This window comes from Peromyscus californicus, unplaced genomic scaffold, assembly GCF_007827085.1.
Source record: "Peromyscus californicus insignis strain IS unplaced genomic scaffold, ASM782708v3 Scaffold_9__1_contigs__length_137607984, whole genome shotgun sequence".
NCBI lineage: Eukaryota > Metazoa > Chordata > Mammalia > Rodentia > Cricetidae > Peromyscus > Peromyscus californicus.
This window is the reverse complement of record NW_026294617.1, coordinates 130,736,386-130,750,576: the sequence shown is the minus strand read 5'-3', so window position 1 is coordinate 130,750,576 and position 14,191 is coordinate 130,736,386. Positions and strand designations below refer to the sequence as shown.

At 44.3% G+C, this 14,191-nt stretch overlaps 1 protein-coding gene across 2 annotated transcripts in view; it reads left to right on the top strand.

Moving 5' to 3' along the window:
- The window catches only part of St6galnac3 (ST6 N-acetylgalactosaminide alpha-2,6-sialyltransferase 3), a 612,241-nt gene extending 600,319 nt beyond the window's left edge, over positions 1-11,922 (top strand). Inside the window, exons 4-5 of one of the 2 annotated variants that reach the window (XR_008216613.1) lie at positions 8,844-8,975; positions 10,311-11,922. Coding sequence is in view for 1 of the 2 variants with exons in the window: in XM_052731501.1 (XP_052587461.1) it covers positions 8,844-8,847 (4 nt within the window). In the remaining variant the exon portion in view is untranslated. Of the gene's footprint in view, positions 1-8,843 lie in introns of both variants that reach the window. The other variant, XM_052731501.1, reaches the window with a different exon arrangement.
- Positions 11,923-14,191: the final 2,269 nt, after the last annotated feature.

Sequence of the window (14,191 nt, the reverse complement as noted above, 5' to 3'; positions counted from 1 at the left end):
TTCCATCAAGTACTTCCTCCATAAATGTAAGTTTTTCCCAGTTTCTACATAGATAATTCAGGTAAAAAACGCATTTGTGTTTATTCCTCACTAGAAGGCATTTGGCTGACATTCTGAACTATACCCCCCAATACAGGAAGACAGATAAAGAGAATAATTAAGAGGAAAGATATGAAAATAAGCCATGAGATAGCAGCAAACTCAGATTCTCTACTTATAATTGGCTTCAGTTGAGGGTTAAGTATCTGCAAGAGTTCCTAGACCAGGTCCTTCACGTGTGATCACCAAGAACAGGTCGGTTCTGAGATGGCATCTTGTTACTTTGTGTAACAATGCTTGTCAGAGACCCTGGGCTGCTAATTTTCATATTTTAATAAGACCTCACTACAGCTGAGCCGATACAGCGCTTTCATGGGAAGAAAACACTCATCTTTTTCACAACCCCGACAATTAGCTAATTCTTACTTATGACAAAGTGCTGATACATGAAGTGAATGGGGGTGGTCTTAGGTAGCAGTCCTCAGAAATCCTTCCTGGCAAGATCATGTACACGAACCACACGACAGCTCGTTTTCTGCTTTCTTCTGTGACATTTTCTTGTTCCCCTTAACTTCCTTATCCTCTGCTCACATTTTTGTTGTTGTTTCTATCCTCCTTCTTCCCAAAGTTAGTTATCCAAAGGCATGAGTTATCTCACACCTGACTCCAACACCCAGGCTCCTTCCAGGAGCCTGTTTTTCCCTAGGTTCTCCCTCCAGGTCAGTTACCCATAGAGTAAGAAAGGACTCCTAGGTGAGGAGAATAAACTTGCAGGGGCAATGGCCTGAATCCCAGGTTCAAGTCAAAGCTATCTTTCTCAGGGACTGTTTAAAAGATGAACTCTTGAGTGGCATCCCTAGACATACCTCTTGCCCCACAATCCATTGTCACGGGACAGTCAGACTTTTTTGTTTGTTTTGTTTTTTGAGACAGGGTTTTTCTGTGTAGCCTTAGCTATGGAACTTGCTCTGTAGACCAGGCTGGCCCCAAACTCAGAGATCTGCCTGCCTCTGCCTCCCAAGTGCAGGGATTAAAGTTGTGTTCCACCATGCCTGGCAGACAGCCCGAGTTTGGCGTTTCAAAATACAAGTCCATTTTTGTTATTCCTCCTACTTAAAACTTTACAATGAATTTGACCATTCATATTAAAGATTTTTTAGAAAAACAGCTGCTTCTTCTGATCCCTCTAAAATCTCATGCAACACCTCCCTTCCCCTCCCCAAACCCTGTAGCTGACACTTTCTTGATCTCCCAACGTGCTTGTCTGATCCCCTCTTCATTTTTAAGTTGACTTAATTTGCTTATGAGACAGGACATCACGTAGTTCAGGCTGGCCTCAAACTCTTTATGTACTCAAAGTACAACAGTGAAGGTAGCCATGGCTCTGGTACTGCCAGATACCTGCTGTTCACCTCGTAAGGAGCTGCAAAATGCTTCACCTGGAAAGAATGAGACATCTTGAAGGTCCCCTTTCTTAGCAGTTCTTTAAGGGTCTGTGCCAATAAGCTGTAACCACAGCCATGCCCCTTTCTTAATAATCACATCCAAATCAGCTTAGGTCACGTGGTTATGCAAAATCAATTGCTCAATACCATAATTATCAGCCATACTGAAGGAATTGAATTTAACAATGAGAGTCTGTGAGCCCACTGCGTGTGATTGACTGGAGAGAAATGCATGGGTTGTTAGCTGCTCACTGAACATACTTGAGCCTCTGCAATTTCCATCATGATGAATTGTTGACCCAGGAGAGATTTTCTGGCCTGTCCACTATCATCTCGTTCTGCTAGGGCAATTCCGGAGTAGGCAACATGGCTGTTACTGAAATCTGAAGTGGGGGAAATGAAGCTAACACACCAGGCCAAAGCACAGGCTGTTTGCAGATCAATAATCAACACTTGGACAAGTGCTGTTGGAATATATAGAATGAGTCTCTCTGGTTCATTTTTATTAAGGTGAAGTGGATTTGATTGCAGCTGTTATGATCAATTGGTGGCGAATAAGGAGAGGGAAACCTACACAGACCTAAAGTGCCTGTCTCCGGGGGAGGGACCTGCCTCTAGGGGAGGAGCTTGTCTCTGGGGGAGGGGGGGTCTGTACCCGGAGGAGGGGCCTGTTTCTGGGGGAGGGGTCTGTCTCCGGGGGAGGGGCTTGTCTCTGGGGGAGGGGGGAATCTGTACCCGGAGGAGGGGCCTGTTTTTGGGGGAGGGGTCTGTCTCCGGGGGAGGGGCCTGTCTCTGGGGGAGGAGTCTGTCTCTCAGGGAGGGGACTGTCTCTAAGGGAGGGGCCTGTCTGCAGGGCAGCACAGCTAGAAATCTATCAGCCTAGAAGCTCCCAACTCCCAGAGCTCCAGAGGACTCTTGCTCCAAAGGGTTTCCATGCCACAGGAGCAAAGGCTCCCGTTCCTTCCAGCCCAGGGACCACAGAAAGTTCCCTGTAACTTCCTCATTCCACAGCCCGGCTAGCTAATCTTGACTACCTACTTGATGGGATTTACAATCACCATGGAAAGAAACCCCTAGACACGTCTGTGAGCGAATACTTACATAGGTTAATTCAGGTGGGAAGACCCATCCTATACATGAGTGGTGCCATTCCCCCGGATCGCGTCTCAGACTACATAAAAATTAGAAGCCAGCTGGCACCAGATTCCCTTCTCTGCGCTCCCGTGGATGCCATGTGACCAGCTACCTGGAGCTCCCGCCTCGTCTTCACTGCCACAGTGGACCCGACCCTGAACTTTTCCTCCCGTGGTGAGCCGGTTAGTCAGGCATTCTGTCCCAGCTGCCTGACAAGTAACCGGCACATCGGCTTTGCTTGAAAGTGTATGCCGAATGACAAAATGGATGTTCTGAAGGCTGAAGTTGGAGTTTTGACTGTTTTCTACTCAAGTGCAGCATAATTATACACAGCTCTGCTCGACGGAGGGGGAAGGGGTCTGGAAACAAAGCGATCCTGATCCACAGAAGGAAATTGAAAAGCAGATGGGAAATGTTTGTTTGATTCCACAAACATGTCAGTGAGGTATCAAGAAGACAAGTGACCTAAATTCTCCAGCAACATTTGTGCCACCTCAGCTTTGACTTGTGTGCTGAGGGAGTAAATGACGTGACAGCTGTAGTCAACTGAGTAAAGCCTCATTAACTCCATCCTCCTGTAGTCAACGTTTTCCGAGTCTGAGAACACTTTGCTTTCTGCTGTCTCTTCTGAGAATGGCTGGTTCAGTCTCTGCACCCAGACACGGTGTGAACTCCCCACCCTTTTCCACCCGCTGTGGTTCTGCCTCACCTGTGGCCCACATCTCTTATCTGCCCCAGTCTGGCTCTGCCCGGGTCCCTCCATTGGAACCTTTCTCCCATCCCTCTGTTCCCACAATGCACTTGGTCTTTGTACACTATTCCACTCTGTCTCTCACAAGCCACCGAAGACTATGCCATGACTGTGATGGTTAACCTGGACGGGAATTAGAATAAACATGGAAACATGCCTCCGGGCATGTCTGTGCAGGAATTTCTATATTAGGTTAGTTTACACAGGAAGACCAAACCTAAACGTGGGTGGCACCATTCCCCAGGCTGGAGTCTCCGACTGAAGCAAACGGAGAAAGCCAGCTGAGCACCAGCATTCACCTCCCTCTGCTTCCTGAGAGTAGACACAGGGTGACCAGATGCCATGCCTGTCCTACCACGACAGCCTGTACCCTCAGACATCGAGCCACAGTAAACCCCCTTCCTTCAGCTGCTTCTTCCAGACATTTTATCACAGCCATGAGGAAAGAAACGAATGCAATGACTTGGACAAGTTCCCAGAGCCTGAGCAAAGTAGAAACAATAATAATGTTCTCATCAGTCTTTGTGAAGATTAAATTAGATACCACATACTACATATAAAGGCTTAGCCTCCTGGCTTATGGACATTTTTATTCCGTTAACAAAAGTATTCTTATCATTTTAAACCACAACCTACCATTTTCCTTTAGGAAATGAGTTTACTTTGCCTTTGGTCCAGGAGGGCTGAAAAAGACCCCACGTGCCTTCCCCAACGCACATGGCAGATAGGTCAGATGGTGTCGCTGCTGCAATTCCTGCGGATGCTTGAGAAAGGGAGGGTTCTCTTTACTTTGTTCCCAGAGAGATGGAAGGTAAGCACGGGCCTGTTGACTACCACCAGAAGGAGAATTTTCTGGAATTGAAGCCGGCACAGCTGAGAAAGAAAAGCCCTGTAAGAGAGAGCCCAGATGACTGATGGGGATGGAGCACCTAGCTCCATCTGTGTCTGGAAACATTCACTACAAATGATTGACAGGACAAAGTGCCCTGGTTAATCAAGCACCCTTCCTCCCCACACCTCCAGGATCCTGATAGGCAAAGCCTGGCCTGGTGCCACAATGTTCACCACTATCAATGTGTGCAAAGAGGTGCTCAGAGCCTTTGGAACAAATTCATTTTTAATTTGCTCCAAACCCAGGCTGCATGTCCTCAACTTGGGGATGCGTTTCAGCCATGTTATTTCAGTGCAGAGGCAGCCCCTCTTTGTAAGGGGAGGTTGACTGGATGCCCTTTTCCCAGTTTTGGTAATTTCCTCCCCAGCCTGTGCACTCAGAGGGGAGAGCCAGTGCTGCCCTGAGCTTTAGGCTTCTGTACCTTTGCAAGAGACAGAAGAGAAGAGCTGCCCGTGATGTGCCATCACTCAGCAAGCTCCATGGGACTGAATATCCGTGCAAGGCCCCATCTCCAGCCACAGCTCCATGTCTCCTGCTCAGGATCACACACTAGTCTGACTGAGTGGTTTTCCTCCGCCTTCCCTGTGTTCTCTCCCCGGATGCTCTCGATGCTGATGTTCACCACTCACCCACCACCCCTGCGGGCTTCATCCCCACCCCTGCGCCACGCCACCGGCCTCAAGGTCTTTGCACATGCTAGTCTCTCCACCTAGAGACCCCATCTGCCAACTAATAGCTTGACTGTCTTTCTGTCACTCTTTGGATCCTGGATCAGATAGCACTGATTTGGAGAGGCCTCACCCCCTACTCTCATTGAAGAACTGTTCCTCCAGCCACATCCCATCCTAACTCCTTAGGTGGTAGGATTAAGGTAGCCGGAAACTGTGATACTTAATTGGGTCTTGAATTAACTTAAAGACACATGTCCACCTCTGGTTGGGATAACAGGGCATTTCCTGGAAGAATTAACTGATAAAGACCCTCCCCTAGAGCAAGTCACACCTTAGAGTGGCCCAGATGTCAAAGGATGATGCCTTTGCCTCCCTGGCTTTGTGCCCTTCCTGGTAAGGGCATCTACTGTGCTGCTGCTGCCTTTCCAGCATGCAGATGACCATTGTTGAATGACCCATCCAACAGTGTGTAAGATAATCTAATAAAGCCCCTTTGTAATACATATTCATTCTTTTAGTTTTGTTCCTCTAGAGCAGTGGTTCTCAACCAATTCTGATGTTGTAGTGACCCTCAGCCATAAAATTATTTTATTGTGATTTCATAACTGCAATTTTGCTACCGTTATGAATAATAACATAAATGTCTGATATACAGGATATCTAATATGTGATCCCCAAAGGGGTCACAACACAGGTTGAGAACCATTGCTCTAGAGAACCTCTATGAACGCAGTGAAATAAAAAAGTGTTTTCACTCTGAATCTTCTACCTTACAATCTCCACACAACAAAACAAATGAACCTCTCCCCTCCCCCGAGGTTAGGTTAAAATAACTGGGCTAGGCTATGTCTTAGAACACAACAAAGTAGACCTGCAAGATGTATTTGTTGAAAACAAAACCACTCAAATTAGCTTGCAAACATGGCCTGGAATTACACAAGGTTCTAACAGACAGGGGGACTTGCTTCCAGAAGAATGATCTGCACAAACTAAATTTCAGGGTCGACATTTGGCCTCATCACAGAGCAAAGCTTTGGAACTCTGGATGGATGAACCATCTTCAAACAAACTTTGTGATCATCCAAATTTGTATGTTGATGCTTCAACCCATGAGTTATAAATAATTTTAGCTATATGCAACTACAACTCTGTGTAGGGTGGGCCAGCTCTTCAGCCATGTGTTGATTAGTGTGATTTCTGTATAAGCAGAGTGATGCTTGAGACTGTTGCAATGGAGCCCTGAGTTCATGTGTCTTACTAATCACCCTCAATTGGAACCAATTTATACATGATCTTTGCCCTGTTTATCATTGTGAAAAGGTCTATGTTACATACCCAACACCAAGACAGTTAATCATTCAAAGCTGCACATAGCACCCAGGTAGTCAAGGACACCATGTCAAACATTGGCTGGCAGCCTTTGTGCTTTTAACCCACCATTTTCTTTTTAACACAGGTTTATATAGAGATATAAAACATGACTACTGAGTTGGTGGAAATCATTAGCTAACCATTGGAAGAGTTTGTCTGGACTATAACAGACTGCAATTGTACTGAGATTCCAACCAATGTTGAATTTCCCCCGTCCCAAGAGTGCCTAGATAGTTTTAGAACATGTTTGGCAAAATTCATCCTGTTTAGAACCTGAAGAAAATAGGAAAATACCAAACAGAAGACATTTCTTTTTATCTTCAGAAAAAAAAAAGGGCTACTTCTTTAAATTTATATACCATAAAAGTAGGATAAACCACCCATTGCGGTCTGTCCTCACCCTTCCATGACTCACTAGCCCTTAACACAAAGTCCTCAGGTCAACCATGCCAAAGGCTTGCCGTCTAAATTCCCATCTCTCTCTCTCCTTCTAGGTGCCTCCTAGGCCAAGATTACTTCTACTCTCCTTGGTAGGAACTCTCCTTGTGTTTTCTCTGGCTTTGTAGGGATCACCTAATTAAATTCCCTCTTTGCTTGGTGGACGAAATTTTCAATATTTAGGCATTAAAGTTTAGGGAGAGGGGGTGATGAACTGAGCTACTAATGATCAGCATAATACTCCCATGGCCCCATTAATAAGACAGGTCAGACTACCCCAATCCAAAGGCTGATGTTCTGGCCCTGTGAGATTCCTCACTGAACAATGAGATCATTGAACAATGAGATCATCTGTGTTAGACAGTCTCCATTCTATAAAAGACTTCACAGAGGGCTTCATTCCTACATGTTTGCCACTGGAGGACATGACCACTGAATTCTTGACTCACGGCTGCTGTCCCTGCTTCAGAGCTCAGGGGGTAGATCTCTGTGTTTTAAACCAAGTGGCTTAAAAGTTCGAGACTTGCCGGGCGGTGGTGGCGCACGCCTTTAATCCCAGCACTCGGGAGGCAGAGGCAGGCGAATCTTTGTGAGTTCGAGGCCAGCCTGGTCTCCAAAGCGAGTTCCAGGAAAGGCGCAAAGCTACACAGAGAAACCCTGTCTCGAAAAACCAAAAAAAAAAAAAAAAAAAAAAAAAAAAAAGTTCGAGACTTTCTAATGACTTGGCACTCTCACTGCTTACACCATGGGTTATTTCTGAAACACACATCTTACTCATAATTCATTGATTCATTACAAGGTAAGACAATGCCACTTTTCTTGTAAGCTTCTCTTTCACTGACCAGTGAAACCCCAATATCTGTTAATTTAGAATTTCTCCCAGCAGTTTACTTCATTTTTTTTTTTTTTTTTGTGGTAAGAACCCTCAGCATGAGATCCATCTCCTTACCATGATTTTAAGTGTCTGCCACATTGCCATTGACTACAGAACAGTGCTGTGCAGGGGTTTCTGAAGAGCATTTATCTAGCCTGACATAAACTTTATGTCCACTGGTTAGCAAGTCTCCATGATCCGCTTTCACTATAATTATATGAATCTCACTACTGTAGATACCCCACATGACAACATGATTTATTTGTCTTTCTGTACCTGACTTATGTCCCCTTACACAATGCCTTCAAAGTTAAGCTATGCTGTTACATATTACAACATTTCATTCTTTTTTTTAAAGGCTGAATAGTAGTTCATTACAGAGAGAGACAGACAGACAGATAGAGACAGAGAGAGAGAATACACACACACACACACACACACACACACACACACACACACACACACACATATATGTATATATATAATACAGATTACATTTTCCTTTTTGGGTTTTGTTGGTTTGTTTTGTTTGCAACAAGGTATCACTATGTATCCTGCTCTGTCCTAAAATTCATGGCACTCCTCCCTCAGTCTCCTGAGTGTTGGGATGACATGTACATACTGCCATCTATGCATTACACTCTGCCTATTATCAGCTATGAACAATAAGTTATTTGCTCATCCTCAAGATTCCACAAGAGCTTACCATTTTTCACCCCCACAACCAGTATAAAAAACCACTTATCTTTTCTTCTATAACCACGCTGAGGACACAATTCACTGTGACTTGATCTGCATTTACCCTGTCACTCTTGGCCCTGAGAGCTTCCATAAGCCTATTGGCCATTTGTGGTCTTTGTATTTGTGGTTGAATTTTCAGCTCATTTTAATCGGGATTTTTAAAGTTTCTATAGGTTTTGATAGTTATTTTCACTACTGAGTTACAGGGGCTCCTTATACATTCTGAAGATTAGTTTATCATCAGATGCATGATGGGAAACTTCCCTCCAATCCTATTGGTCACTCCCATTTCCTCCCTCTTATCCCCTTTGCCGGCTGAAAGCTCTTTAGTTTGACCAGTCCCTCTTGTTTTATGTCACCTCTGACTTTTATTTCACTTCCTCTGTTTTTGTGTCACATCCATGAGGTCATCAGCAAGACCAGCGTGATGAAGTTCCCCTAAGTCTCATGGCCTCGGTCCTATGTTTGCATTTTCACTCCGTTTCAGCTGACTTTTGTGTATGCTGTAAAGTAAGGAAGTGTACTGACTGCTTTTCTGTGTCAACCTGATATCGGCTGGAGGCGTCAGTGAGAGAGGAGCCTCAACTGGGGAGCTGCCGCCATGAAATCCAGCTCTAAGGTATTTTCTCAATTGGTAATCAATGGGGAAGGGTCCAGCCCATGGTGGGTGGTGCCATCCCTGGGCTGGTGGCCCTGGGTTCTATAAGAAAGCAGGCTGAGCAAGCCATATAAAGCAAGCCAGTAAGCAGCTCCCCTCCATGGCCTCTGCATCAGCTTCTGCCTCCAGGTTCCTGTCTTGTTTGAGTTCCTGTCCTGACTTCCTTCTGTGATGAACAGCAATGTGGAAGTGCAAGCCAAATAAACCCTTTCTGCCCCAACTTGCTTTTTGGTAGCAGTGTTTTGTTGCAGCAACAGAAACCCTAAGACACCCTAACTAACCCCAGCTTCTACACTGCAGTTTGTTGACAAGCTCTTCCTTGGTCCACATGTATTCTTAGACCTACTGCCGCAGGGCACTTGCGCTCTCCCTGGGGTTATCTCTGGGCGCTCTATTCTGTTTCGCTGATCCCCATGGATGCCTTCATGCAGGGACCACACTTTTTGGCTTACCATAGCTTCAAAATTATTTTGAGATTAGTGATTATGTTCTTATTAAGACTGGCTTGCTTGTTCATGGCTTCTTGAGGTTCTGTGTAAATCTTAGAATCATCTCTCCTTCTTAAACTCTTATAAAACTGGACAGACTAAAAATTGTCCTGAATTTATAAATTTGGGGGTATTATCTCAGTCTATTAGAACAGCCTTAAGACAATACTATAAACAGGGATTTCGTGTACATGTGCATTGCGTGTCTGGGGGCATATATGTGTGCATTGCATGTCTGGGGTATATATGTGTGCATGTTTGCATGTCTGGGGGCATATATGTGTGCATTGCATGTCTGGGGTATATATGTGTGCATTGCATGTCTGGGGCATATATGTGTGCATTGCATGTCTGGGGCATATATGTGTGCATTTCATGTCTGGGGTATATATGTGTGCATTGCATGTCTGGGGTATATATGTGTGCATTGCATGTCTGGGACATATATGTGTGCATTGCATGTCTGGAGGCATATATGTGTGCATTGCATGTCTGGGGCATATATGTGTGCATTGCATGTCTGGAGGCATATATGTGTGCATGCGTGCACATGGAGGTCAGAGGTTGACGTTAGGTGCCTCTCTCAATTGCTCTTCATTTCATGTCTTGAGGCAGGTTCTCTCAGCTGAACCAGGGTCAACGACTCTGACCAGCCAGCTGGTCCTGGGGTCCCCCGTCTCTGTCTCCCAGAGGGTAGACTGGCGTGTGGGCCACCATGCCTGCCAGGTTTACAAGGGTGCTGGGATCCAAACTCCAGTCCTTCTCCCTGGCATGGCAAGCACTTTGACTTGCTGTCTCTCGGCCCCAGACAGGAATGTATTTCTCGCAGCTCTGGAGGTCAAGCGTGAGTGAGTTCCAGGTCTGCAGAGTCCTCATGACAGCCGTCTTCGTAGCATAACTTGACTTGGCAGAAAGGTAAGGGGTCCCCACAGGCCTGTTTTATAAAAACACTGATAGTCAACTGTGGCTCATCACAATAGTCCGAACACCTCCCCAAACTCCTAAGCTCCAGTTCTATCAACTCAGGGGCTAGGGTTGCAGCATGTGAGCTGGGGCGGGCGCATAAACATCAGGTCCCAGGTAAGTCATCCAGAGGTTTAAAATATTTTACAATTCATTAACGTAAGATCGTTTCCTTCCATTTGTTCCTTCCTTGATTCCTTTCATCTATGTTTTGCAGTTTTCACTACACAAGCCTTTGTTTCTCCCTAGGTGGTTTATTCTTTTTGATGCCATTATAGATGGGAGTGTTACCCTAATTTCCCTTTCAGACAGCTAATAGCTAATGCACAGCCTTGTTTTCGATGGGTTTTCTACACTCTGGTTGTACTAACTACAAATGGGCAGGTTTAGAGCTAGCCCATGGTATTGCTAAGCCAGGCCCTCAGCAGCATGGTACCCTGCGCTACAAGGAAGGGGAAAAGATTTGGAAATGAAAGGAGAATTGCTCCATACGTTACAAAAAACCAACAAACAAAAATCAAAAATAAACAAAACAGCCAAAGTTGGAAATTGCTGTTCCGGAAAGTGCGTGACTGGGAACATCAGACTCCTGTGTGGTTAGAATCCTCACGAGGTTCCGAGAGTGGTTCTCTGCTACAGTCTGGAGCCGGGAAAGGCTTCCTGAAGCACTCCATAGGAGTTAGATAGAAGAAGAGAACTAATAAAGGGTGTCCAGGCCTCAAGAACATGAGGTACAAATCCTCTAAGGCTTAGAGTCACATGGTGTGTACAAAAACCTGGAAATACACGAGAATTTCTCAAGGCCTTGAAGTGGTAATAGAGAGTGAGCAGACACACAGGAGGACTGGATGTCTGGGTGGTTCTGAAATGGTGGTTTTGCATCTGTTAGTCCTGTACCAGCAACACACTCACTCCACACACGAAAGTGTCTTTGTTTACGCTGTAAATTATACAACCAGTCTTTAGTCCACCTAAAGACAGGAGCACATGGTAGAATATAGTCCAAAATACAAAAGCATTTCTGTCATGGAAAGGTGCTTTCAAAAGCATACCAGATTTACCTTTGGATAGTAGTAGTACACAAGCTTTTCACAGTAATAATCACTTATATTTTAAAATGTATGTTCTGGAGAAGCATGGCTAGTATATCTAATTCAGGATTTCATCAACTTTTTTCCTTTAGATAAACTAGTTGTTTTTCAGATAATACATCTTACTTAGACCCATGAATCTCAGACCCAGACTCTACCAAGAATTTTCCAAATTTTGAACCAAAATTTCTCTCCCAAGTCTTTGGAAGACTTAAGGAACACAGGGTGTTCAGTGGCTGTGTGAATGCCCCACATCTACATCTACAGGTGTCAGTGTGCTATTTGTGAAAGGGCTCCAGGCACCCACTGGGTGCAGGAGATGACGGTAACAGAGTGAGAGGACCATGGAAATGGTGAAGTCTTGGAGTCACTGCTGTGGGGGACAGGCGCATGGGGACAGGAGGGTGTGAGGGACAGGGGACATTGGGGGACAGGGGGGTGTGGAAGGCTCCAGGCTAGGAATTTCCCTCTCTCCATTCTGGTTCGATGACGTCAGAGTTAGGGAAGGAAAAGGAAAAGGAGAGGATGGGGGAAATACGAATGGGAATGTGGCTCAGTTAACAGAGTGCTTGCTTACCAGCAAGCATGTAGCCCAGGTTCCGTCCCTAGCACCTCAGACCACAGGGTGTGGTGCTGTACAGCTGCAATCCCAGGACCCAGGAGCTAGGGGGTTGAGAAGTTCACGATCACCCTCTGCTGCCTTGTGAGTCTGGGGCAGCTTGAGACCTTGTCTCAGAAGAAGAACACGATCCATAATAATTCAGATAAATGCTAAAGACTCTAAACTAAAAAGGTGATGAGATGGAACCAAGAACAACTTAGATTTGAAAGTGAAAATCAACAACCTTTGAGGCTTGTGCATAGATGGGTAAGAAAGAGAGAAAGCAGTATTCACTGAGTTCTAAGTCTGACTTTAGAAACCAAGTAGAAAGCGCTCTAGAATAAGACACAGCTCTCCATCCACAACCCACCACATAACACAGGGTAAGTTGTGTGAAAAACACCCTGCTACCTAATTCCTCTCAGAAAACGTGCATACGATATTAGCCACTTGTTGTGAGAAATAAATGAAAGCCTGTGTGTGAAAGTACTTGTGAATTTTAGAGAGTCAGTTGTTTTGAAATAAACAAGCAGACGTGAACACAAATTCAGAGTTTAGAGAAGTTTTAGCACAAAGGCACAGTCAGTGGGGCAGCCACGTGGTCTGGTCTCTCCATGGACCACCAGGACTATCTGCTACCAAAGAGAACTGTTAAAAAGATCTCAAGAAAGCCACTTGGTTAACTCATTTGAGAAAAATTTTAAATAATGATTTCATTATTTGTATGTATGTGTCTATGTGTGAGTCTATGTACATGAGTGTGTGAATATGTCTGGGGTGAGTATGTGTACATGATTGTGTGTATATGTCTATGTGTGAGTATGTGTACATGAGTGTGTGTAAATGTCTATGTGTGAGAATGTGTACATGAGTGCATTATGTCAGGGTTAAGTTTGTGTACATGAGAGTATGTATCTGTATGTCTAGGGGTGAGTATATGCACAAGTGTGTATAAATGTCAAGGGTGAGTATGTGTATGTGAGTGTGTTTATATTTAGTGGTGAGTATATATACATGAGTGTGTGTGTGTGTGTATGTGAGTCTATGTACATGAGTAAGTATGTATGTCTATAGGTGAGTATGTGTACATGAGTGTGTGTGTATGCTTAGTGTATATATCTATATGTGAATATATGTACAGGAATGTGTTTGTATATGTCAAAGGGTGAGTATATATACAATAGTATGTATAAGTCTATGTATAGATATATGTATATGAGTGTATGTACATGTCTTGGTTGAGTATATAGATATGAGTGTGTGTACATACCTATGTGTGAGTATATATACATGAGCGTGTGTATAAGTCTACGGGTGAGTATATATACATGAGTGTGTATATATGTCTAAGGGTGAGTGTGTGTATGTGAGTGTGTTTGTATGTCTATGTGTGAGTATGTATACATGAGTGTGTGTAGAAGTCTAAGGGTAACTATATGTGCATGAGTGTGTGTATATGTCGAGGGGTGTGTATTTATACATTAGTGTGTATGTCTGTGTAATGTGTACATGAGTGTGTGCATATGTCTAAGGGTGAATATATGGACATAAATGTGTGTGTACATCTGTAGGGGTGAATATATATGTGTGTGTGTGTGTGTGTGTGTGTGTGTGTGTGTGTGTGTGTATGTGTGTGTGTGTATCTATGTGTGAGTGTATACATATGAGTGTTTATGTATGTCAGGGGTTACTGTGTATATGACTGTGTGTATATGTCTAGGGGTGAGTATATATATGATTGTGACTATATGTCAATGATTTAGCATATGTTAATGTATGTTTCTGCATATCTAGTGTTGAGTATATGTACATGAGTGTATATATATATCTAGGGGTGAGTATATATTCATGAGAAAGTATCTGTCTAGGAATGAGAATGTGTATGAGCATGTATGTAGATGTCTACAGGTGAGTGTGTGTACATGAGTGGGTATGCATATGTCTATGGTTCAGTATATGTACATTATTGCATGTATGTCTAGGGGTCAGTACAAATACATGCCTGTGTATAAGTCAAGGGGTGAGTTTGTGTAC